Raw genomic sequence first — 26,779 nt, 5'->3', positions numbered from 1 at the left:
GCATAGCTCTATTTATATCTGACAGCTTTATAGTTCTCCTGGAAGACTGCTATCGCTGTAGTTCCAGGAGCCCAACATTGAACCTTTTGAACTCTGCACCTCGAACAGCAGAGTTGCTGCAGCTGCTATGCCTGCCCCTCCTCCTGCCTGATCACAGAAGCCTTTGTATTATGTGAACTCACAAAAGTGATAAAATACAAAGGCTTCTGCGAATGGGCAGCAGAGGGGAGGGGCAAGCTTAGCTGCACTGTGCGTTTCCCTCTTTTCAGATGTCCAGTGTGTCTCTTCAGCATAGCAATAAACCTGTCAAATGTAAATAAGAGATAAACCCAAGAGGTGTCATGCAGCTCTCTGGACTTAAATCATAGTGTGCCTTCACTTTTTACAAAGTGTCTGAATTCCTGGAATACAGCTTTAAGAAAAAATTTTGAAATTGATGGCAGCAACATCATGTGAAAAGTTGGGGTTAGGCCATGTTTACCATAATGTAGCATCCCCTCTGTTTTTACCTTGTGTATGCGCAGTGAGAAGCCAGCTTGGAAGCCGCAGCCTGCTTCCTAAGGTAAACGTGCTCAAACACCAGTGAAAAGCTGCCCCCCGGTGAGGGCGGGCTGTATCCCTGGATAGGTAAGTATCCTGTTATTAAAAGTCAGCATAAAAGCAGCTATAGCATGTCTAGCTGCTGATATTTTAATTTTTATTTCTAGGGTTTAGAACCGCTTTAAAGAGGTGGAAAGAATTTTCCTGGCATCCACATATCAAACCCATCTAATGGTTTGCTAGCTTTGAGAAGGAAGTGGGTTGGTGCAGGGGAGTGCCTTGACGTCCTAGGCTATGGGGCTGTGTGTTTATGTTGATGCACACAATGTAAGGAGACACAGCTCTTGTCCCTGTATGCAAGAGTGGCTCCATAGGATGCTGCATGGAAAAGGGACCACTGGAACAGGAAATCTGTAGCCGCAGTCAGTGCACCAGCTTAAACTGGAACATAGACAAGGATTTAAAGATAAAGAAGCTGTATACTCAGTAATTGATTAAAGGATAAGTTCACTTTTTAAAAAAAAAACATTTTTTGTGCTTTACTTACCAGAAGACATGAGAATACGGCAGCTTTTCTTATTAAAGACCTGAAAATGATCAGCTGGTAATATTAAACAGAAATCGGTTTATGAAAGGCATTGTTTAGGTAGACATGCATGCATCTGCAAAAAGAATTTTGGTTGGGAACAAGCAAGCTTTACACTTGTGAAACGCATCAACTGCAATTCCTGTATCTGTCTGGCGACCTTTGACAATAAAGATTACAATCAAGCAAGTTTTTGGATTTCCAGTGTGCAACCATTTAGGTTCTTACTCATCTGCAGAAAGATTTGCTAAAATCCTGGAGTTAAACATTTAAGAATGGTACCATATTTTCTTATATATTTGCAATTAGCCTTCTTTAAAAGGAATACCGCCACCATCCAATCCCAGTCATGCTGCTCATTCAAAATTCTTTATAGGTGCATTGTAGGATTATAGCTAACAATATACTTTGGGCCAAGGGAAAAATAATAGGAATTGTACTTGTGACCCTAAAAAATAATACAGCCAAAAAAAGGGCTATTGGCAAACACTGTGAATGTCTCTTTAAGAAAATGTTATTTGTGCTGCCTTCCTTGGTCCACCTAGATTATGCAGACCTCATAGCAAGCCAAGACCCTGCCCACATCCTGGCACAATATTTCATTTCAGTTTTCCTGTTTAGATGCATGTTACAGTATAATAAACCACACGAAACTCGTGCTTTTGGATGGCTAAATGCTAGGTGTAGAAGCATAACTCAATACTGGAACAGGAATGCAGTGCAGAATTGAAATAGTTCAAGAGCATAGGTAGTGGATTTCCATGTACTGTGAAATATAACATATGTCAAACATTGTTAGGTGGCTGAGAGAGAGGCATGTGCTGTTAGGTTAATATGTAGGCTGCCATTGCTTGCTGCTTTCTAAAAATGTTGGTTGGCCCTGTCTGTCTTCAGTACCTCTGAGTTAGTAACTGGGAGCAGCAAGCATACAGCAAAAGAAAATTGGAGAAAATGAGACCGACCATTAGAACTGATGGACCAATAGGAAATCGTGGTGTGGGGGCTTGGCAATATCCTTAGATTCAGCTGTCACAGGGGCTTTGAAGACTTATGCAGACATACATGGACACCCAGCACTGTCACACGGGGCTTTCTATTTTCACTTGTGGTGGGCAAATGGAGTGGCAGGTAATAAAGCAAGGTCCATGTGGTGAGGGCTGCAATTATGGGAACCTGTTACTTCACCAGCAGGGGCAAAAGTACACTAACAGTAACAGAGCAATCCCGAGATAAAAAAATAATTTAACAGAGCACATAATGTAGTATTATTATTATTTAAGATTTCCATAGCGCCAACAGTTTGCGCAGTGCTTTACAACATGTGGGCAGACAGTACGGTTACAATACAAGTATGTAGTTTTTGTGTTTGCCCATAATTCAATTTGTTTTTTACAGACTGCAATGTAATTTGTTACATACATTTAGGTAAGACCTGGACTAAGGGGTTGAGGCTTCCCACCCAAAGCTCTCCAGACCCTAATCCAGGAATCCCGGAAAAAAACAAACGGTTTCTCTGCTCTGAAACAATCCCTTTACTACTATGGCAGGGCTTCACACTGTGACAGCAGGAAAAAAACATGGTCAATTAACAGGCCAAGGTCCGCTCAGACGGCAGGCAGGGGCATGGGCAGTATTCAGGCAAATGATTGGTCCTGGCAGCAAGCAGAAACGTGGTTGAGAAAACAGGCAAACGGTCAGCACCCAGGACATCAGATAAAGGGAAATGGCAGGTAGTCAGCAGTCTCCTATGCTTAGGCCTGGTTGGGAGTGCCAGTGATAATAGGTGTGACGCCTTACTCCATCCCTCTTCTTTCTGTAGGAGGGATAATATCTGGGAAATGTTTCTCATGCAGCTTGCTCACTGCATCAGATAGAATGTTTTCAGGTGGAACGCTTTCCTGGTAGGCAAGGACTGTTAAAATATCCTCTTTATATTGTAGAAAGAAGTCAGGTCTTTCTGTGGACTTATGATAGATGACAGGAATTATAAATGGCCAATTGGAACAGGTATATTTCTTTCTTCTTTCCTTCCATTTTTTTTTTGTGACTCGATCTTCTGGTTTCTAGGTAGGGCTGTATCATTTGGTCATTTTACTACTACATCTCTCATGTACTGATTGTTGTTTTGCAGTCAGGTTTATGGACCAGGCCATGCCTTCCTTGATTATACACTGAGGTGTCTTTGTAGATGGAGGAAAGGACACATCCCACTTATCCCTCCATTTGAGGGACAAAAATTCTTCATTCTGCAAACTCACGAACTTCCCCTTTTTAGTTTTGTGGTCGCCAGTCTTTGTGGGAAGCCTATACTGGCACTGTTTCATAAGCTAGCTTTTGCCACAGATAACGATGGTGGAATAGGGGACGGCTGGTGCAAAAGCTATCTACCCCTGGTGGAGCAGGAGTGATACAAAGTCCCATATAGGTTGGGGATTCAGGGGGTTCTCTTTCCCTTCATAAATGTGGACGTCTTATGTGTACCTTGTGGCCCTCTCATAAACTTTGTCTAACTTCACACTGTATCTTGCACATTTACCTATACTGTTTGATGTACAGCCTACCGGTAAAATCGATGAGGGACTGCCGCTTGCTATGGTGGCGCTTGTGCGTGCTTGCTCCAGGGCTGGCTCTGCGTCTCTTAAAGAGGAAGTAAACCCTGATGGGTTTTACTTCCTCTTTTGCTCGCTGCAAAGCCTGCAAATGAAAAGCACAATGTGCTAGTATGCATTGCATACTAGCTCATTATGTGCCACTTGCCTGCAAAAGAATCCAGAGATGTCCCCTGTGTAGGCAGCATCCATCTTCTGGCCCCCCTTCCTTCCGGGCTGTGGACTCCAGCTCTGTGATTTGCCGGAGCCGTGTGACGTCACTCCCGCGCATGCGCATGGGAGCCGGGATTAATGGCACAGGCTAAGGAAGAAACTGCACTTGGTTTCGTTTCTTCCCCGCGCATTCGCCGTCGAAATTTTCGGCAGACTACAAGTGAAATATCTCCACGATTAGGAGATATTTCCACTACCTATAGGTAAGCCTTATTCTAGGCTTACCTATAGGTAGAAGTCCAAAAAGTGGTTTTACAACCACTTTAAAATACCAATGCACAATACCAGTGCACACATTTCTGGACAAATGGCTGTGTATGTAAGCGGGTGAAATCGTAGATCGTCAAGGCAGAAGAACATCACCAGCACACCGTGGGTCCAACGTTGTAGATCCATGGTGTGCTGGTGACGTTCTTCCGTTTGTCTAAAAGACGCACAGAGTGCAGCTCAGACCTGCCCCCCCACTCCCTACTCATTGGCTGTGATCGACTCCTGCTGCTGTGTCGGAGCCAACGAGTGAACCATAAGTGAGTCACACTAAGACAGAAAATGAAAATTATGATACCCAAGGCCTGGTACACTGCACTATATTTTTGAGGGGGGTGGGGGAACACGCTTCATAATACAGACTCTGTATTATGAAAAGTGTTCCCCTCCCTGAAAAATATACAGAGTGCTTGAGTGCTGTTCACTTCAAAGTAGTTCTAGCATTGTTATTTGGTCTTAAGGCCCCTTTCACACGATCGGACCGTTCAGGTCCTCCTGTCAGTTTTGACGGCGGACCTGAACGGGCGATCCATGTTAGCCTATGGAGCGTCGGATGTCAGCGGAGACATGTCCGCTGACATCCGACCCCGTCCGATCCGCTAAAAGCAGACGGATGGCTCTACGTCCAGATCCGTCGCTATCGGATCGGGTGAGATCTGACGAAAACGGACACGCTGTCCGTTTTCGTCCGATCCCTCCATAGGCGGCAGTGGCGCCTGACAAGCCCCTCCCCGCTCAGTGAGCAGAGAGGGACCTGTCATCCGCCGGCTCAGCGGAGATCAACTGACAGATCTCCCGCTGAGCCGGCGGACCGAGGCGGGCTCCGTAGAAACGGAGTCCGCCTCGTGTGAAAGGGGCCTAAGACTTTTTTTAAAATTATTTTCATAGAATGTAATCTTTCAGTATGTATTCGGGCTGCAGCTATATAGAAATCTTCCAGAGTCTGGACCCATTCTGTCATTATTGCTACATTTAAAGTATTAATGTAAATAATCTTATTCCCTGGAAGCTCAAGTATCTTATTTTGAGCTTTGTGCGTATTTTTATATGTTCATTTAGCTGATTTTTTTTTTTTTTTTTCCTCCCCATGTTTTTACATACAAAATGCCCTTCTTGCTTGCCATGTTTGGATAATTGTAATGTGATTGCAGCCTTAGAGGGTTACAGGAGGAAATAGTTTAAAAGTGTTACTAAACCCACAACCGTAAAATCAGTGTGTATATGCAGTAAAGCATGCTTGTTATATTCACTGTGGGACCTAAGGGGCTAATCCTCTGCACTGTGTAAAAAGGCTGGTTTAGACTCTTCTCTGATCATCCCCTTCTTCCACTGTCCCCAGTCCATCTCCTGATAAGACAGAGCCTGTGGAGTCACTCTGCACATGCTCAGTTTGGTCTGTATTGCTAGAGAGTTTTATTTATTTATTTTTTTTTGTTTGGAGGGTGCATGTGATCGGCACAGGGCCAACCAGCACTGTCCAGATAGAGGGTCAGGGGTCATGCAGCCTCATAGGACAGTCAGAGTAGAATGAAAGCTCCTACAAGCTTTAGGCTCCATTCACACTTGTGCGACTTGTCATGCAATTTTGGACATCAAAGTTGCAAGACAAGTAGTTCCCCTTGTTTTCCAAAGATACCCATTCGTATACGCGCAACTTAAATTTGCAGCAACTTCAAAGTAGTTCATGCACTACTTTGGTCTGACTTTCATGCAACTTGAGGGCTATAGGCTTCAATGTTAACTAGGGTTGCAACGATGCTAGTATAGATACCAAGCTTTTGCCCGTGTACTTGTACTCAGGGAAAATGCTCCGGTGCTTGATCAGATACCTGGGCAGTCAGGGATGATCGGTGCGGCAGTGGGGGAAGTTACAATCGCCGATCTCCCTGTGTAGAATTCAATAAAGCCGATCTCCCTGTGTAGAATTCAATAAAGCAGCTGACAGCCCCTCTTCATCCTCATTATCCTATTCCTATACAGGGAGATCGGTGATTGTAACTCCCACCGCCGCACCGATCATCTCTGACTGTCCCCTCTGTGTCCCCCTCCGTCTTCAATCTATCAGGATGGAGAGCGAAGAAACAAGCCGATAAATGTCATTTACCGGCTCATTCCTTTTCTGAATGAACAGAGTCAGTAATCACTGACTGTCTATTCATAACTGAGCATTGTAATCTGTGTTTATGATGCTTCAGTTTATGAAAGCCGCTGTCTCCTGTCCATTCATCTTAAGTGCAGCTGAGGCCACAGAGAAAGGGACTGGGGCATCTCTGTCCCTTTCTCTGTCTCAAAAGGGAGATGTCACACACTGACACCATTCCCCCAACCCCCCCCCCCCCCCCCCACACACACACACACACACACACACACACACACACACACACACACACACACACACACACACACACACTACTGAAACAGTCCACGCGTCATTAGTGCCACTGTCACATGGCATTAAATAAAAGAATCGGTATCGGCAAGTACTTGAAAAAAAGTATTGATACTTGTACTCGGTCCTAAAGTGGTATCGGTGCAACCCTAATGTTAACCCTCAGAAGTTGCATGAAAGTTGTACCTTAATGTTTTACAATGCAGCTTGTGTGCAACAGTTGTCCATTATCACTTTTCAAGGCCAAGGTTGCATCAAAGTTGCCCCAACGTTGTACTCCAAGGTCAGCACAACTGTGGAGTCGTACAAATGTGAATGGAGCCTTAACCAGACACTGATAGAAGTCACTAGACTGTTGTATACTGCTGACGAGAAAAGGTATTTGGCAGTTTACATTTACTAAAATAATTGCATTCCATTTTCTGTGTACTATGGGAGACCAGATATAGTGAAAGCAGGGTGTTGGGTTTAGTAACACTTTAATCTGCAGATTAGTAAACAATGCAGTTTTTACATTGACATGGCCTGACTATCAACACATTGGCTTTGCCTGTGATGGAATTTTTTTTTTCTTAAAACGTATAATGCAAGTTGTTGGTCATCTTAAATAGGTATGGGCCGAACACACCCCCCGGTTCGGTTCGCACCGGAACTTACCGAACAGGCAAAAAAATTCGGCAGAACACACGAAAACTGTTAAAGTCTATGGGACACGAACATGAATAATCAGAAGTGCTCATTTTAAAGGCTTAAAAAGTGTTTGGGGACACGGGTCCTGCCCCAGGGGACATGTATCAATGCAAAAAAAAGTTTTAAAAATTGACTTTTTGGGGAGCAGTGATTTTAATAATGCTTAAAGTAAAACAGTAAAAATGAAATATTCCTTTAAATTTCGTATCTGGGGGGTGTCTATAGTATGCCTGTAAAGTGGCACATTTTTTCCGTGTTTAGACCCTGCACAAAAGGACATTTCTAAAGGAAAAAGTCTTTTAAAATTGTCGGGTCCGGCAATACAGATAAAAGGCATTGAAAAAAACGCCATGGGACCCCCCATTACCAGGCCCTTTGGGTCTGGTTTGAATATTAAGGGGAACCTTGCGCCAGAATTTAAAAAAAAAAAAGACATGGGGTCCCCCCAAAAATCCATACCAGACCCTTATCCGAACACGCAACCTGGCAGGTCGCAGGACGAGAGAGCGCCCCCCCCCCCTCCTGAACCGTACCAGGCCACATGCCCTCAACATGGGGAGGGTGCTTTGGGGTAGCCCCCCCCAAAGCACCCTGTCCCCATGTTGATGGGGACAAGGGCCTCATCCCCACAACCCTTGCCTGGTGGTTGTGAGGGTCTGCGGGCGGGGGGGGGCTTATCGGATTCTGGAAGCCCCCTTTAACAAGGGGACCCCCAGATCCGGCCCCCCCATTTGAAATAGTACATTGTACCTGTACCATTTCACAAAAAAAAGTGTCAAAATGTTAAAAAAAAATCCACAAGACGCACTTTGGGACAAGTCCTTTATTTAAAAAAAAAAATGTCCCACGGGGAAGCCATTAGGAAGTCCCTGTGCGTCAGGGGGGGGGCGGGGTCGCCTGGGTACATCCCATGGAGGTGGATTGGCGGAGCGAAAGAAAAAGATGAATGAACTTAGTGGGACATTTTTATTTTTTAATACAGGACTTGACTTGTCCCAAAGTCTGTCTTGTGGGTTTTTTTTTTTTTTTTTTTTGACACCTTTTTGTGAAATGGTACGGGTACCCGTTACCATTTCAAACGGGGGGCCGGATTTGGGCGTCCCCTTGTTAAAGGGGGCTTCCAGATTCCGATAAGCCCCCCACCCACAGACCCCCACAATCACTGGGCAAGGGTTGTGGGGATGAGCCCCTTGCCCTCATCAACATGGCGACAAGGTGCTTTGGGGGGGCTACCCCAAAGCACCCTCCCCATGTTGAAGGCATGTGGCCTGGTACGGTTCGGGGGGGGGGGGGGGCGCTCTGCGGCCCGCCAGGTTGCGTGCTTGGATAAGGGACTGGTATGGATTTGTGGGGGGACCCCCACGCCATTTTTTTTTTTTTTAAATTTTGGTCGATCAGCACTGCAGGCTATCTGTACTCTGACAGAGAAGTCTCCCTGCTGTCAGAATACAGAGATACAGTGGGGGAGGACTTCCTCATTACCTCGAATGTGTGGATGGGAGAAATGTATATATATATTATTTCTCCCATCCACACATTCGAGATGGTGAGGGAGTCCTCCCCCACTGTATCCCTGTATTCTGAAAGCAGGGAGACTATTAAAAGATAAAAATGTCCCGCGGTGTAGATCCATCTCATGCCACCTGACGAGCTAAAAAAAGCCGCAGCCGCAACACCTCCATAGGAAGCTCCTGCTGAGTGAGGCTTCTTCTTGATGACAGCTGTTATATAGCTGAGGGCGGGGCCGCTCGGTGACGTAAACGGGTGACCCTGCCTCCCTCTGATGCCATGTCAGAGGGGGGCAGGGTCTTCTTTTTTTTTTTTTCGGATCGTCGTGGGATGAACCTACATCGTGGGACGTTTTTATTTAATTTTTTTTATCTTTTAATAAAGGACTCTTGTCTCTTTGGTCTGATTTTAGGGGGGACCCCCATGCTTTTTTTTTTTTTTTTTTTTTTTCTTTTATTGTTGGTTCGGTGTTCCCCTTAATATTCATATCAGACCCAAAGGGCCTGGTATTGAACTGGGGGGGGGGGGGAGAGGGAGGACCCATGCCATTTTTTTCAATGAGTTTTATCTATATTGCCAAGACCCGACAATTTTATTATAGCTGTGAGCAGTTTTAAATTACTTTTTTCCTTTAGAAATGTCATTTTTCTGCGGTACTGTTCTAAACGTGGGAAAACTGCGTCACTTTACAGTAGAGCTGCGCGATTAATCATCAAGAATCGTTATCGCGATCTTGTCTAAAGTGTTTCGATTCTTTTCCTGATTCTTTCTATGCAATTCTATGCAGAATTCTCTCTGCTCTTCTGAAGCCACAGCTGTCAAAAGGAAGGTAAAAACCAGGCAGTCTGCCAAGAATCAAAACATTCTTTATCAGTTGAACTAAGTATAAACATTGTAACAATTTGTCAATGGAAAAGACTTCCTGTGGAAGTGAAAAAAGTTTAACCACTTAAACACTGAACTTTTTTCTGACATTTGTTGGTTTCAAGTTAAAATCATTTTTTTGCTAGAAAATTACTTAGAACCCCCAAACATTTATATATATTTTTTTAGTAGACATGCTAGAGAATAAAATGGTGGTTGTTGCAATATTTTATGTCGCACTGTATTTACGCAGCGGTCTTTCAAATGCAAATGGAGAAAATTACTTTAATGAATTAAAAAACAAACTAACCAGTAAAGTTGGCCCACTTTTTTTTTTTTTTTTTTTTTTTTTTTTTTTGTATAATGTGAAAGATTTTACGTCGCGAGAATCGTAATCTGTTTATTCTAAGCAAAAAAATTGCAATTCTCATTTTGCCCAGAATTGTGCAGCTCTACTTTTTCAGGCGATTGTCCATCCCTACTGTAAATGTGTCAAACGTAAAAGTGCTTGTTGCATTTTAGATGGTTTACTTCCATTCCTCACAAAAGCACAATGCACTTAATTTGTTTAATCCATTTATTAATCATCTTGCAGGTTCATGGCAACAAATGACTTGATGACGGAACTTCAAAAGGACTCTATTAAGTTGGATGATGATAGTGAAAGGAAAGTGGTAAAGATGATTTTAAAACTATTAGAAGACAAGAATGGGGAAGTTCAGAATTTGGCTGTGAAATGGTAAGTTTTACATTTTAAACCAGTATTCCTAATCACCCTCCAATTGATTCTGTATCCTCCACTTAATTGGAAATATCACTTAAAACCTGGTAATTGAGGTAATTTTGAGGGGTTTTTTTCCAGCCATATTTTACGGCCCCTGACATTGTTAAATGCATTCTCACCTATAAATGAAAAGAAAACAGTATTTATCTATTTTGCTTTAGTGCAGGTTCTGTTACTGTTAACATACATTAAAAGTGTATTTCTATAATTTATATGTTAGAGCCACCCTTAGGGCCCTTTCACACGTGCGGACCAGACAGATCTGCCTGTCAGTTTTTTTCAGCGGATCTGAACGGTCGCTCCATACAGCTCTATGGAGCGATGGATGGAGGTGACATGTCGGTTGACATCCGATCCGTTACGCTCGGCAAAATCCAGATGGATGGAAACCCTACTTTCCTTTCGTCTGGCGGATCGGATGAAAACGGACAGGCGGTCCGTAATCATCCGATTTTCCCCCCCATAGAGGAGAGCGGAGATCTGACGGGTCTGACACTGCACAGTGTGCAGACGGACTGTCATCCGCCGGCTAAACTCCCTAAAGTGAACCTGCGGCCTAGCTATTAACTTGAATGTTAATAGCTAGGTCGCAGGTTCATTTTAGGGAGTTTAGGATTAGAGCGCCACAAATATTTCTCAAATCCGGGGACATTTTGCCTTTATGTTCACGTTGGCCTCGCACGAGGCTGCACAGTGATGATTGGTGGGGTGGAAGGTATATAGAAGCAGGAGTCAATGTGAACACAACAGTAATGCAATGAAACAAACAGCACTTGGAAGAAGTTGGAGAAATTTGGAAGGAACTGTGAAGCGGCATTGAACCCCGATGAAGGGTGAATGATGATCCTCTGAAACATGTTGGCTATTAGGGCTAGTTTACACTTGCTTCAAAACATGACTTTGGACATGCTTTGTTAAAGCTTTCTGAATGCCAGTCAAAGCTCCTATCACTAAATAAAATGGCTAGCTTACAGTCCTGTTTTACAACTGCTTTTGCTTGGTGCTTCGGTGGAGCTTCAAGCGAGCTTGGTTATAGACTTCTATGGAGGCTTTGAAGATGCTTTGAAGCACCACTGAAGCTACATGGGGTATAATTTTTGAAGCAAAGCAAAAGCAGGTGTAAACAGGACTGTAAGCTAACCATTTTATTTAGTGACAGGAGCTTTGACTGGCGTTCAGAGAGCTTTAACAAGGCCTGTCCGAAGTTTTGTTGATGCCGAACCAAGTGGAAATGAGCCCTTACCAAGACTTTCTTCTTCCCATTTTATTTTTTTTTTTTTTCTCGTGTGTAGCAAATAAAAATTAACTGAACTTGATAAAACTGTGAAGCTCTCATCCTTTGAACTTCTTTATGCACCAGTACTATGGTAACCACAAGCTTGTGGAAAGCTGCCTCTACTCTTAATGTTAAAAGTAAGTTTTGGGTTTGGGTCTAGTGCTCCACAAACCATTCAGCAGAGCATGCTGACTCTTATTTAACAGCAGCTATGACAGTAGACTCCATTTACTGAACTCTGACTTATGTATTATTTACCATAAGTGTTATTTACATCCATGTGACTCCTTTTCAGTCCTCTTTGGCCCTTATTGCTAAAATTAAGGCAGTGAAGTAAACAGTGGTCATTTATACTTAACGAATGTAACTTAATGTCTAGCATAGAAAATGTAAGCTTTTCTACAAAATTCCAAAGGCTGTGCCCTGTATGTATGCTCACCCACCAGCTAAAATTGGTGTGTATTTGTTCCTTGTGTAAATTTCTAACAGTATTGATTTGTTTTTAAATAAAGCCTTGGTCCTCTAGTAAGTAAAGTAAAGGAGTATCAAGTTGAGACCATTGTCGACACACTCTGTACAAATATGTTGTCTGACAAGGAGCAGCTACGTGATATATCTAGTATTGGTTTGAAGACTGTAATTGGAGAGCTTCCCCCTGCATCCAGTGGTGAGTTACATCTTTATACTTTTGTCTTGCTGTATAAAATAGTGATCAGCAATATGTTTGCATAATTGACTTTAGAAAGTTTAAGTGGAATTCCTGCCTAATTATAACTATTCTTAAAAATGTCCCCAACCCCCCGCTGCTACCTATTATGCCTACTTTATTTAAAAAGATTTGTATACCTAAAGTGGTTGTAATAAGCATGCTGTACTTGCTGTTGTTTAATTGCGCAGGGCGGTCCCTATCCCATTCTTTCGGAGTCCCCCCGCCGGCGCTTGGGTCTCTACCACCCTTTCATGTGCTCTCATAGCAAGCTGCTTGCTGTGGGAGCACTTGAGTGGGCTCAATCCCAGGCCGGGCAATATGCATCTGTAGACATACACAGCGTGGCTCTGCCCAACCCCCTCTTACTTTCTCACAAGGTTTGATTGACAGCAGAAGAAGCCAATGGAGTTCTTTGAGGAGTGAGAGCAGCGTTGTTGCTCTCGGGCACAGCTCTTAATCAAGATATTACTCTAATAAATGTTTTTGGGGGTGGGTGGGCAGTGGTTGACCTTCTGTCTTCCTTTTTTTTTTTTTTTTTTTTTTTTACCTTAATGCAGAAAATGCATTAAGTTAAAAAACCTTATCACCACTAACTTTTTTTTTTTTTTTTCAACCCAGTCCGGTCACGTGATCCCACAGCTTCCCTGTGTCAAAGAGCAGCCAACTGCAGGGGAGAGAAGGGATCGCTATCAATGGCTGGGGTATGGAAGCCTGCAGGTGACGTCACTGTTCCTAAAAATCCCAGCCATTGTCAATCGCTTCCTGACACAGGAGAGACTAAGTCAGAGCTGCAGGATCACGTGAATAAAGCAGACTGAAAAAAGGTAAGTATACAGATTTATTTATTTTTATAGAGTAGGTAGCAGGTGGAGGGAGGGAACCTTTTTAAGAATATTTATGGTTGTTATGCTGGAATCCCACTTTAAGCATTTAAGCTGTACCATAGCATACATCTAGATTTTTAATAAAAAAACAAACAAAAAAAAACCTGATAGTCTGCAGTTTATTTACAGCATCATTTGTCCCCAAAGTTTAGGGAAATGTTAATATTATATATCTCTTCCTAAGGATCCTTTTAGGGTATGCCAGATGTGATCTATTGTAGTAATAAAATTAGCACCTTTTGTATGCAAAAAACATAGTAAATATTATAGTCTCATGCCAGTTGGTTATATATGGAATTACGAATAAATATGTAAGAATGTTATTAGCTTTTTGTTATCTACATAGTTTGGCATAAACCATTAAAAAAAAATTGTCAATTTGCTTAGGTTTTGAAAAGATAGATTTTAGACATCTATCTCATCTTCCCTTTATTTTACAGGGTCTGCTTTGGCAGCAAATGTTTGCAAAAAAATTACAGGGCGTTTGACTAGTGCTATTGCAAAACAAGAGGACGTTTCTGTCCAATTGGAAGCCTTGGACATTATGGCTGATATGCTCAGCAGGTAACAATCATAGCCTTGAAGATATGTTTATAAAATGATCTACATAAATTGGCTGTATTTTAGTGGATTGAAAGACAGGTTTGTATTGAGTAAAGTTGAGCAAGGAGCAATGGTTTTAAGTGAGTTTTGGCTTTAATCATGTTTTAAGAGATTCATCAAAGTAACAGCGTTTGCGTTCCGTGAAACATCATGATAAAAATGAGGGGGGGGGGGGGGGATTTTGGAGTAAAATGTGAGAATTGCTGTAGCAGGTTGTTCAAACGGACAGTTTGTGTGTTCTTGTTTAATACATTTCATTATTTTAAAAGTCAAAACGTTGCCCTAATCATTCTTACATTTGTCAATAGTGAGGTGCATATAATTACAGAAAATATTTTGTATCTTTTTTAAATGCAGTTAAAAGCATAAGTTCACTTTTTTTTTTAAGAAAAAAAAATATATGCACATATTTCTGAAGAAAAGAAATTGGCTTTTAATATTTAATTAGTCTGGAAAGCATTGCACCCATGATCAGATGTGCAATGTCAGACCTCTGCCGACAAGTCCATACCACCTGACACTGACAGTTTGAAAGTTGCAGGGCTTGTGAATGAACTAAAACGGTGCTTATAAGCGTCGTCAGTTCATTCAGAATGACAAGCCATGTATTGCGGTGGCAGACAGTACTTGTAGTTCATTTAATTTACAGGAAACTCAATTAATGATGAAGCCGTGTGGGCAGAGACCCACACAGCCATTCTGCTTTAGAATTGTGACAGTGGGTGCAGAGGGAAGAACCCCTGCCCAATGTCACACTGGGTGGGGGAAAGGCAGCAGGAGCTGGAACATGTTGCATTTTCCACCCTAAAAATGGGTTGAACATATAACATGTTCCAAAAGGTGAACTTGGCTTTTAACCTATGTGACTTTTTAGTTTTAATTGGCTTTGTCTGTTATTTAACCACTTCAATACCGGGCACTTTCCCCCCTTCCTGCCCAAGCCAGCTTTCAGCGCTGTCGCTTTTTAAATGACGAATGCGCGGTCATGCAACACTGACAGTACCCAAACAAAATTTTCATTATTTTGTTCCCACAAATAGAGCTTTCTTTTGGTGTTATTTGATCACCACTGGGGTTTTTATTTTTTGCTAAACAAAGACCGAAAATGTTGAAAAAAAAATTTTTCTTCGTTTCTGTTATAAAATTTTGTAAATAAGTACGTTTTTGCCTTCACTGATGGGCACTGATGAGGAGGCATTATTAGGCTGCACTGATGGGCACTAAAAGGCTGCACTGATGGGCACTAAAAGGCTGCACTGATGGGCACTTATGGGCGACACTGATGGGCACTGAAAGGCTGCAATGATGGGTACTAATGGCCGGCACTGATACCCATCAGTGCCGCCACTGGTGGTCATGGGTGGCATACCTGGTGGTTGTCAGTGGTGGGCATCCTCGGGGGGATGGGGCGGCTGTGCTGATAAGAAGTGCAGAACCCCGCTGTCAGGAGAGCAGCCGATCTGTCAGACACAATAGCGAAAAAGACACTCTGATCAGCTGTGATTGGACACAACTGATCAAGCGGTAAAGAGCCTCTTTACCTAGATCGGTGCTGCGGTGTGTCAGACTGACACACCGCACCATTGATTGCCGTGCTGCGGCTTGTTATCCTGAAAGACGTCATATGATAACAGAACAACCGCCTGGCTGCCATTCTGCTATGGGGGGCGGGGGGGGGGGGGGGGGGAGTGGTTAATAAAGCTTATTATGTTGGTGAATGGAAAGGCGATTGGTTTCCATTGATTATTTCACCTTGGTTTTTATTTTTGCTCTTATAATGAAAGCCATGCTTGTATAATTGACTGGCTCACGCAGATATACTGCGGTAGATTGGCTCTCCTGGGCGCGAAATCCCGTGTGTGTGTATATATATATAAGGCTTTGCCCAGGAGAGCACCTGCTGCACATGGCTGGCGACTGCTATTGCCGCTGGCCACGCGGTGTCTCGTGTACGAGAGCCAGCACTGGGATTTTTGTGTGTAAACACACAAATTCCTGTGCTGTCAGAGGAGAGGAGACAGATCGTGAGTTCCTACTAGGTAGGAACAGCATCTCTCCTAGTTAATCCCATCCCCACACAGAACACAGTAAGGGGAACACAGTTAACCCCTTGATCGCCCTCTAGTGTTAACCCCTTCCCTGCCAGTGACATTTTATACAGTAATATTTATAGCATTGATCGCTCTATAAATGTCAAGCGTCCGATCTGTCCATCGCAATACAGCTAAAAATCGCAGATCACCGCCATTACTAGTAAAAAAAAATAAAAATGCCATAAATGTTTCCCATAGTTTTGTTTGCGCAAAAGTTATAGCGTTTGCAATATACGCTTATTGCGATTTTTTTTTTTTTTTTTTTTTCCCCCCAGAGGTGATCAAATACCACCAAAAGAAAGCTCTATTTGTGGGGAAAAAAGGACTCAAATTTAGTTTGGGTACAGCACTGCATGACCGCAATTGTCAGTTAAACGCAGTGCCAAATTGTAAAAAGTGCTCTGGTCAGGAATGGGGTAAAATCTTCTGGTGCGTAAGTGGTTAAAGCTTGATTAAAACTTGTTAGGTGTATTTTTCTTTTGGCGAAGGATTGATTGATTATACGCTAGTTAACCTGTGTGTGTTTTTTGTTTTGTTTTTACCCTTCTTCCAGGCAAGGTGGATTGCTTGTTAATTTCCACCCATCAATTTTGAGTTGTTTACTTCCACAGTTAACGAGCCCAAGACTTGCTGTAAGAAAAAGAACCATTATTGCTCTTGGACATCTGGTTATGAGTTGTGGCAACATTGTGTTCATTGACCTCATTGAACACCTATTGACAGAGCTTTCTAAAAATGACTCCATGTCTACCACCAGGACATATATCCAGTGCATTGCTGCTATCAGTAGGCAAGCAGGCCACCGAATAGGTAAGTGTAGGACTAAGCTAACCAACCAAAAATGTTGACTGGGTAAGGTTTTATTGATGACAGAAGAGACTGAGGAAAAAGTTCTAGAGAGACCTATGCGTCTTCTGGTCTGTTTCAGGTCCGAATTCAAACCCCTGCTGTGAGCCTCTCCGTGCTTCAGTGTGAACCCAGTCTTAAGACCCCTTTGGTTTAAATGCGTAGGAAGACTATTTGGGGTTTGTAAGCTGTTTGCCCATTTATGGAACTGGGTGCAAATAGCCGTGGGAGGGGCCAGGAGGAGAGCCGCTTTCACGCTGACAGGGAGAGAAGGGGAGAAACTTTTAGAGCAGCGGGATGACGGAGGCACGTAACCTGACCATGCTAATCATGGATCAGCAGCCATCATTACTGTGGTCAGCACAGACAGGGGGACACTGGAACTGGCAGGATCAACCAGATATTTTACTAGATGGGAAGGGAAAAATTTACATAGTAGCCCAAGCACTTTTTTGGGGGTTACATCCAGTTTAACTCACAGTAGCCAAGTTTGGTAAAAGATTTTGTTGGGACCTTGCACGTTGGCAGTGAATTAGGCCCCTTTCACACTGGGGCGGTTTGCAGGCGCTATTGCGCTAAAAATAGCTCCTGCAAACCGACCTAAAACTGCTGCTACTGTTTCTCCAGTGTGAAAGCCCGAGGGCTTTCACACTGGAGCGGTGCGCTGGCAGGAGAGAAAAAACCTCCTGCAAACAGCATCTTTGGAGCGATAAAGGAGCAGTGTATTCACCGCTCCTAAACTGCTCATGCCCATTGAAATCAATGGGGCAGCGCGGCTATCCCGCCAGCATAGCGGCGCTTTGCGGGCGTTTTTTAACCCTTTTTCGGCCGAATACTGCCGCTAAAACGACAGTAAAGCGGCGCTAAAAATAGCGCTGTTTTACCGCCGACGCCCCCACCGCCCCAGTGTGAAAGGGGCCTTAAAGTGCAAGTCCAGCTAAAACTGTTTTTTGTTTTGCATAGACTAGGAAAGGGTCAGAACCCCCCTCTGTAAAGTGTTTAAATCTCATCTGTGAAGATTTACTATTACTTTTGGTGTTCGTGTTCTACCCAGACAGAAGTTGTTTGAAATCTGCATCAGGTACAAAGAAAGAAAAACGTCAGCAGGCTGGTTAGAGGTGCACAGATGTCACACAGCGCATCACTCTCAATAAGCAACTGCTGCACTTATATCTAATCTTCTTTTTTCATTTTAGGTGAATATTTGGAGAAAATAATTCCCCTTGTGGTAAAATTTTGTAATATTGATGATGATGAGCTCAGAGAGTATTGCATTCAAGCATTTGAATCTTTTGTAAGACGGTAAGAATCAATGGCTTCTGTTCATTATTTTTAAAACAAAATAAATTATTTGATCCCAAAGCGATAATTTCTGTAATACTAATAACTTTACTGTGCAAAGTTCAGCTTGGCCATTCACATTTCTTACCTTTTTAGGCTACAAATTAAAACTGTGATTGAGATTTTCTCTTGAACTTAAAATTGGAGATAGATAGATATATATATATATATATATATATATATATATATATATATATATATATATATATATATATATATATATATATATATATATAAATAAATTTTTTTTTTTTTTTTCTCAAAGTGGGCTGTTAGTCTGCATTACCAAGTCATAGTGGTGGGTTTTCCCTACAGTTAAGTCAGTATCTATAGATGTTGAGCCTTGTGGTACTGGCCATTAAAAATCAAGGAGGTGGCCTTTGGGTGCATTGCAGTGTGAGGTAGGGATCCCTATTTGAATATTTCTCACTAATTAGTGGGTGATTATGGTGGGTTGCCTGCTAAAATTGTTGCATTCACCGTCCCTGGTTTGGCTAATGTGAGTTTGTGTTGGATATATAGCGATAGCTCCTTAATCTTTTTTAGAGTGCAAAGTTAGGCCTGGTTCACACCTATGCATGTTGCAGTTTGCATATGCCAGGTACATTTTGCATTTTTCAATACACATTTTTGATCCATTAAAGTCTATGGAACCAAAAACCAGAAAAAAGTCCCTGGCCCTTTCCATAAATGGCACAGATGTAAACGTGACCCATAGGAAACCATGTTAAATGGACTGTAGTGTGTTTCTGCAAAACTGAAAACACACTAAAAAATGCATAGGTGTTAACCAGGCCTTATGCAGTACTGAATATGTGACCTGTATAACTAGCTTGGTGTTTGTGCATGCACCTGTTCACGTTAAAAAGTAAGCTTTAACTACTTCCAGCCCAAGGACATCATATGACGTCCTGGACTTTGAGTGGTCTGAATGATAGCTGCAGGCATCATTCAAATATCTTTTTCGGCCGGCAATTCTGTGTTCCGTAAGAACAATCGTAGCGGCGGTTCAGCTGCTTGATCGTTCTTACAGGCGGCGGGAGGGGACATCTTATAGATCCCAGATCTCTCCATAAAGAGGACCTGTCACACACTATTCCTATTACAGGGGATGTTTATATTCCTTGTTCTAGGAATAAAAGTGATCAAAAAACTATAGGCACAATAAAAAAAAAAGCGCCCCGCATGCTCACACACAGAAATGAATGCATATGTAAGTCATGCCCACATATGTAAACAGCGTTCAAATCACAAGTGAGGTATCATCGCTTGCGTAAGAGCATGAGCAACTATTCTAGACCTCCTCTGTAACTGTAAATTGGTAACCAGTAAAAAAAATTTAAAGCGTCACCTATTGAGATTTTTTTTAAGTACCAGAGTTTGGCGCAATTTTAAAGCGTGACATGCTAGGCATCTCTTTACTCGCGTAACATTTCACATTATACAAAAAAAATTGGGCTAACTTTACTTTTTTTTTTTTTTTTTTCCATGAAACTTTCTTCCTAAAAAGTTGCAACAGTCGCTATTTTAATCCCCCAGAATCTCTGCTAAAAAAAACATATATAATGTTTGGGGGTTCTGAGTAATTTTCTAGCAATAATGATTTTTACATGTAGGAGAGGAGTGCCAGAATAGACCCGGCATGGAAGTGGTTATTTACCCATTTGTTAAAAACTTTGTTTTATAAATAGGACATTTAACAGAATTATTATGAAATGTTTTTGTACAGATGCCCAAAGGAAGTGTATCCACATGTATCAACCATTATTAACATCTGTCTTAAATATTTAACCTATGATCCAAATTACAATTATGATGATGAGGAGGATGATGAAAATGCTATGGATGCGGATGGAGCAGATGACGATGATCAAGGTTTCCGTTCATTTAATATAAAACACTAAGTGAATTTTATTTTCCTTTGTACAGAATTACAAAATACATTTTTTGATTTAATACATTTTTGTTAACTTTATGTTAATATACAGTATGATATTGTTTTACTACAAACCCAGTTCCAAAAAGGTGGGGGCACTGTAAAATCTACATAAAAACAAAATGCAATGATTTACAAATCTAATAAACCCATATATTATTCACAATAGAAAACATATACAATTTTAAACTGAGAAACCGTACCATTTTAAGAAACCACTAAAGGTAATATTTTAAAGTGATTCCAACAAAACCTCTCAAAGTTTGGACAGGGACATGTTTACCACAATGTAGCATCCCCTCTTCTTATAACACTCTGTAAACATCTGCAAACTGAGACCAGTTGCTGGGGTTTTGGGAGAGAAATGTTATTCCATTCTTGCCTGAAAAATTGTTCAAACTGCTCTACAGTCCTGGGTTGTCTTTGTCGTATTTTTTGTTTCAAAATGCGCCAAATATTTTCAATTGGTGAAAGTTCTGGACTGCAGGCAGGCAGTATGCAAATTAGCAAATTATGCAAGAACTTCCCCAAAAAAGACATCTGGATGGAAGCATATGCTGCCTGAAAACCTGGATATATCTTCTAGCATTGGTAATACCTTTCCAGATGTGCAAGCTGCCCATTCCATATGCAATAATGCATCCCCATACCATCAGATGCAGGCTTTTGAACTGAGTGCAGATAAGCCGAAAGGTCCCTCTCCTCTTTAGTCTGATGAACATGGCGCTCATGGTTGCCAAAAGAATGTCAAATTTCGATTCGTCTGACCACAGAATGGTTTTCCACTTTGCAAAATACTGTTTTAAATGAGCTCTGGCCTAGAGTCAACCGCAGCTTTTCTGGATTGTCTTCAGATATGGCTTCTTTTTTGCATGATAGAGCTTTACCTTGCATTTTTGGATGGCATGGTGAACTGTGTTCACAGACTGTGATCTTTGGAAGCATTCCTGAGTCCATGCAGTGCTGTTCATCACAGAATCATGCCTTTCTTTTTAATGCAGTGCTGTCTGAGGGACCTGAGATCACAGGCATCCAATATTGCGTTTTTTGCCTGAGCACAGATCTCCAGATTCTTGGAATCTTTTGATTATATGTACTGTAGATGATTTAACAGTGTTGAAATTTTATGTTGACGAAAATTATTATGAAATACTTTGACAATTTTTAGATGCAGTTTTTCAGAGATTGGTGAACCTCTGCTCATCTTTATTTGAGGGACATTCTGACTCTCTAAGATGCTCTTTATACCCAATCATGTTACTGACCTGTTGCCAATTAACCCTAATTGGTTGCAAAATGTTCTTCCAGCTTTTGCTTGTTGGTACCACTTTGCCTGCTTTCGTGAGATGTTTTGCTGCTATCAATTTCAAAATTACCTTTTTTTCATTTAAAATGGTGCATTTTCTTAGAAAACATATTAAATGTTTAAATTCTATTCTGTTGTGAATAATATATGGGTTTATGAGATTTGCAAATCATCATTGCATTCTGTTTTTATGTAAATTTTACACAGCGTCCCAACTTTTTTGGAATTGGGGATGCAAAAGAAAAATGTTGCAAGATAATATCTCATGGTCTGTGGACATTCAGTTTTCAGGCATCTTTAACCGCTTCTGGACCAGCCGCCGCAGTTATACAGTGGCAGGTTGGCTCCCCTGCGCGAGCCATCATAGCTGTACGTTGGCTCATTAAGACGACTCTGGTGGCACGCCCCCGGAGCGGTTGCTATGACCGCTGGGCACCTGCGATCGCCCGTTGCAAAACGGAAATGTGTGTAAACTCACAACTCCTGGTTCTTTCAGGGGAGTAGAGACAGATTGTGTGTTTATAAGCTCGCTCTCTCGCTCTCTCTCTCTCTCTCTCTCTCTCTCTCTCTCTCTCTCTCTCTCTCTCTCTCTCTCTCTCTCTCTCTCTCTCTCTCTCTCTCTCTCTCTCTCTCTCTCTCTCTCTCTCTCACCCCTACAGTGGGAACACAGTTAACCCCTTCCCTGCCGGTGTAATTTATACAGTAATCAATGTATTTTTATTGCACTGATTGCTGTATAAATGTCACTGGTCCCAAAAATATCGCAGTCCCGATTTAAAAATCGCACATCACCGCCATTACTAGTAAAAAAATAAATACCCTAAATCTATCCCCTTTTTTGTACACGGTATAACTTTTGCACCAAAACAATCAATGTTTGCTTATTGCGATTTTTATATATATATATATATATATGCCACCAAAGAAAGCTTTATTTGTGGGGAAAAAAAAAAAAGACGTCAATTTTGTTTGGGTAAAGCATCGCACGACTGCGAAATTGTCAGTTAAAGCGACACAGTGCTGTGTCGTATAAAAAATGGCCTGGTCATTTAGGAGCCAAATCTTCCGGGGCTGAAGTGGTTAAATTGTTTAAAAAAAAAAAATGCCTAAGTTAAAACTTACTGTAATTTTCTAATGATAAAGCGTGTGAGTTTACCCAATTTGGCTGAGCTTTGGTGCTGATATGTAAACTCTCCACGTTGAATATCAGCTAAACAAAATTATTGAATTTGTGTGACTGCTAGAGGTATTGTCACTTCTGTAAGCAGTGTTTTACATAGGAAGTGTTTTTGTATTTGCCTAAGTGAGTAATTCTTAAAGCATATTTTAAATATTGTATACAATAAGGAAATGTTGAAACCCCTATCTGCTTGGGAGATTCACACTATCATCCTTGTGACCCTTGACACCAGGGCAGGAAGGATGGAAATCCAAGGATTTACAATTTTCTCCAGATGGGATAAAGACAAGAAGAATATAATAGTAGGAGTTTTAACCTTTCCTGCTTAAAGAAAATATACTTTAAGGTTTGCACACAAACCAAAGTGTTCCTATTACTTGCTGGGACCTCCCTGACACCCAGAGCTCAGTAAACGTGAAATATTTGGCGAAGTGCTGACTTGGCTCTGCATTTTGTCAGAATTAAATTGGTCTGCCCTGTCTGACTGCATTTGAGTCTGCAGTGCAGTCTGAGTTGCTTTTCTTGCCAATTTCCTCTGGGAAATATTTTTGTGCTTTTCTGGGAAAGGTGCTACAATTCACTATATAGTAAACAAAATTGTTGGAGAGAAACTAAAGTTTAAGGCTTCAACTTTTTGCAGGACCACATTGTCTAAATGTGGCTTTTTTTTTTTTTTTTTTTTAGGTAGTGATGACGAGTACAGCGATGATGATGATATGAGTTGGAAAGTCAGACGTGCAGCTGCCAAGTGCCTGGATGCTGTGGTGAGCACTCGACATGAGATGCTGCCAGAATTCTACAAGACTGTGTCTCCTGCACTAATAGCTAGGTTCAAGGAACGGGAAGAGAATGTGAAGGCTGATGTGTTTCATGCATATCTATCCCTTCTGAAACAGACCAGACCTGTACAAAGCTGGCTTTGTGACCCAGATGCAATGGAACAAGGGGAAACACCGCTGACTATGCTTCAGAGCCAGGTTTGTTTTCTACATGCTGTTTCTAAAATTTTCTGTAAAAAAAAATTTAGGATGTTGGTAACTTCATTGAAAATAGATTGGATAAGGTAATTCTTTTCATAGGGTGGCAAAACTAACTTTAGTGAAAATAACTTCAGTCCCAGGTACATGTGAAACTAGCTTAACCAATTTTCGCCCATCCGCTCCGGAGTGATCTGTCACCAGCTGTGTACACTAGACACAGCCGACGACTGATCAGTATACTGGACCGCTTCTGGTACTATGTGATCTCTGTGACCAGCCACAGCACATGACCATTGTACACAATGGATGGCTTCCTTTCATGCCATTAATTGTGTACAATACAGATGGGTCAGTAACTATGGTTGCTTATACCAGTGAAATTCACTGGTATATAAGCAATCATAATGTATTAAAAAAAAAAAAAATCTAATCAGTTCCCAGAGGAGTACAGAGTTACTTTGGGATCTCTCCAAAAAGAGAGCTTATGCTATCACAAGGGATGATGTTCATCCCATCTGATAGCAATAAAGTTGATCCAGAAAAAAAAAAAAGGTACAATGTAAAAAAAAAAAAAAATCAAGTAAATAATAAAATGAAGAGAGCCTCTCGTGCTCACTCACAAATGTGAATGCGCATGTAGGTCGCACCACAGATGTGAGGTATCGCTGCGAGTGTCAGACCAAGAGCAATAATAGCATCAGACCTCCTATGTAACTCCAAAACTGGTAACCTGTAAAGGCTTTTAAAGCGTCACCTATGGAGATTTATAGGTACTGTACTTTGGTTTTGGTGCTGTTCCATGGGTGTAATGCAGTTTTAAAGCTTTACATGTTGGGTATCTTTTTATTTCATAACATCATCTTTTATATTTTATCAAACAATTCAATATTGTGTTTTTGTGCATTAAAGTTCATTGAAGTGTATTTTTTCCAAAAGTTTAGCGTTTTGGAAAATAGGCACTCAATTTAGCGTGACATAAAAATCAACACCCACCTTTTTTTTTTTTTTCTCTAGGGTCTCTGCTAAAAAAAAAAACTGTTTGGGGGTAATTTTCTAGCTGCTGATTTTTACATGTAGAAAAGAAATTGGCCTGGCCTGGAATTGGTTAAAAAGCATCTTGTGTTTGATAGTTTGCAGATATTTTATATAAATGTTTCTCACAGCTCCTTTTTTTATTTTTATTTTTTTATTTTATTTTGAATTTATATATTTCACCTACAATTTAAGCAGGCGCTTTACATATATTTTACATTCACATTCGTCCCTGCCCTCAAAGAGCTTACAATCTACGGTCCCTAACTCGCATTCATAACTATACTAGTGCCAAATCGGACAGGAGCCGGTAAACCTTGAGCCAGCATTTCTTTGCAATGTGGAAGGAAGCCGGAGGAAGCCCACGCAGGCACAGGGAGAATATGCAAACTCCATGCAAGTAGTGCAGTGGATTTGAGCCAGTAACCCTAGTGCTGCCAGGTAAAAGTCCCAACCACTTAGCCACTGTGAAAGCCCAATTACAGTCAAATGCTATAAAAAGAAAACATAAAATGGCTCAAGGGACAGGTTACTTAGCCGGATGCATCCCTTGTGTTGATGCCCCTTCTGTTATGTTAATTAATCCTTCATCAATGCAACGCCCCCCTCCCCCCCCAATCTTTGCTACCATTACCATAATCTTCTGGAGTGATGGCAGTTAATGGAACTTGGAGCTGTCACAGGCTGTCAAGCATGCCAAACTATGCATAAGAACAGGAGACCAGTAGCTTTTAAGAGGAATGTTTGCCCACTCTTGCCCGATAAAGGATTCTAACTGCTTAATGGTCCTGTGTTGTCTGTCGTATTTCTTTTTCATACATCATGGGACACAGGCTAATATTCATTACCTACTGGGTTATATGCCCTCTCTAGGTGAATAGACACTGGTAGACAAAGTCTTAGACAGGAAGTGATCCCCTATATAACCCCTCCCATACAGGAAGGACATCCATCCCCTTTTTTTTTTTCTTGTCTGCAAGGTGGATAGGCACATGTTTGAGCTCTCTGAACTCCAGGTCTCTAGTCCCACAAACGGTTCTTAAATAAATCAAGGGATTGACCGATCTGAACCATGTGACACAGGCTCTATATGCTTAGATAAAAAGTGCATGTAATGTGACCTCCGGGCGCTGGACCCTGCAAAGTGGAATCCTGGACACCACAGCGCTAAGGCATTCCTGCAAGGTGCTGTACCGGTCCAAGGGAGTGGACCCTAAACATGAAAAGGGTACCCAGTCCTTGAAGGTCCTTAAGTGACAGGAACCCGCTGTGATGGGTGAAGATTAGGCTCTTTGTTTCTAAGCTGCCCTGCTGCTGGACGGTAAGTGAAACCCCTTTATTTACTTATTGTAGGGTGTCCCATGATTGTAACAATCAGTCAAGCTAGCTAGATGCTGGACACCTGTGTGTGGTGACCATACGGGGGGAGTTTTGGGCTAGCTGTGGGTGTTTCCAAAGTGTACTTTTTTTTTTTTTTTTTTTTTTTTTTTTCGCCTTGGTTCGCCATGGCGCACGTGCATTCGCAAGAGCCGCACATGCACCGTAGCCTTTATCTGGGCGCACGAAGATTTGTCATACGCGAATACAGCCGTGCCCGTTTCGGCACATAGCCAGCTTATTTAAGCTGTGTATGTCAAGCATGTGGTACTTTCAGAAGGCAGCTGTGGGATGTAGTGCAGGCTCTGAACCAGGCGTTTGCAGCGGTTAATTTCTCCTTACGCGAGTCACCAGGTGTTGCTTGGCAGGCTAAAGGTGCTTAGCAGGATTGTTGCATGGGGGCTTGGTGAGCCCTGTTAAAGGGTCTCTCTTCTGAGGTGTGTTAGTACTACACCCGGGTACTCTTGTTGTGGCTTGTAAATGTCTTGAATAAAGAGGGGCGGGACTAACACTATAGGGAAGGATACACCTATGTCATCAGTAGTTCTGATGAACCTAGTCGTATCCCTGGTGTTGTATCCCCTGAAAGACCAGAGGCAATCTGACCCACTCTGCCTATCTGGGATTGTGCCTACAGCCAACGCTACTGCTTCACCCTTTATCACCAAGGATGGACTGTCCTCCGCCCTAGCCTGGTTAGAGCACAGGATTGCTGGCATGATTGCCTCCATCCCACAGGATGGTGAGAAGCGTGACAGATCCCCC

The 26,779-nt window shown here is 42.0% G+C and overlaps 1 protein-coding gene across 1 annotated transcript in view; it reads left to right on the top strand.

The window, feature by feature from the left end:
- CAND1 (cullin associated and neddylation dissociated 1) overlaps positions 1–26,779 on the top strand; it is a 60,843-nt gene that overhangs the window by 13,114 nt on the left and 20,950 nt on the right. The window contains exons 2-8 of the mRNA XM_073620093.1: positions 10,263–10,406; positions 12,240–12,394; positions 13,761–13,884; positions 16,570–16,826; positions 18,059–18,164; positions 19,933–20,078; positions 23,310–23,602. Coding sequence (XP_073476194.1) covers positions 10,263–10,406; positions 12,240–12,394; positions 13,761–13,884; positions 16,570–16,826; positions 18,059–18,164; positions 19,933–20,078; positions 23,310–23,602 — 1,225 coding nt within the window. The remainder of the gene's footprint in view (positions 1–10,262; positions 10,407–12,239; positions 12,395–13,760; positions 13,885–16,569; positions 16,827–18,058; positions 18,165–19,932; positions 20,079–23,309; positions 23,603–26,779) is intronic.

Source organism: Aquarana catesbeiana, linkage group LG03 (genome assembly GCF_042186555.1).
Source record: "Aquarana catesbeiana isolate 2022-GZ linkage group LG03, ASM4218655v1, whole genome shotgun sequence".
Taxonomy (NCBI): Eukaryota; Metazoa; Chordata; class Amphibia; order Anura; family Ranidae; genus Aquarana; species Aquarana catesbeiana.
This window is presented reverse-complemented; position numbering and strand designations above follow the sequence as displayed.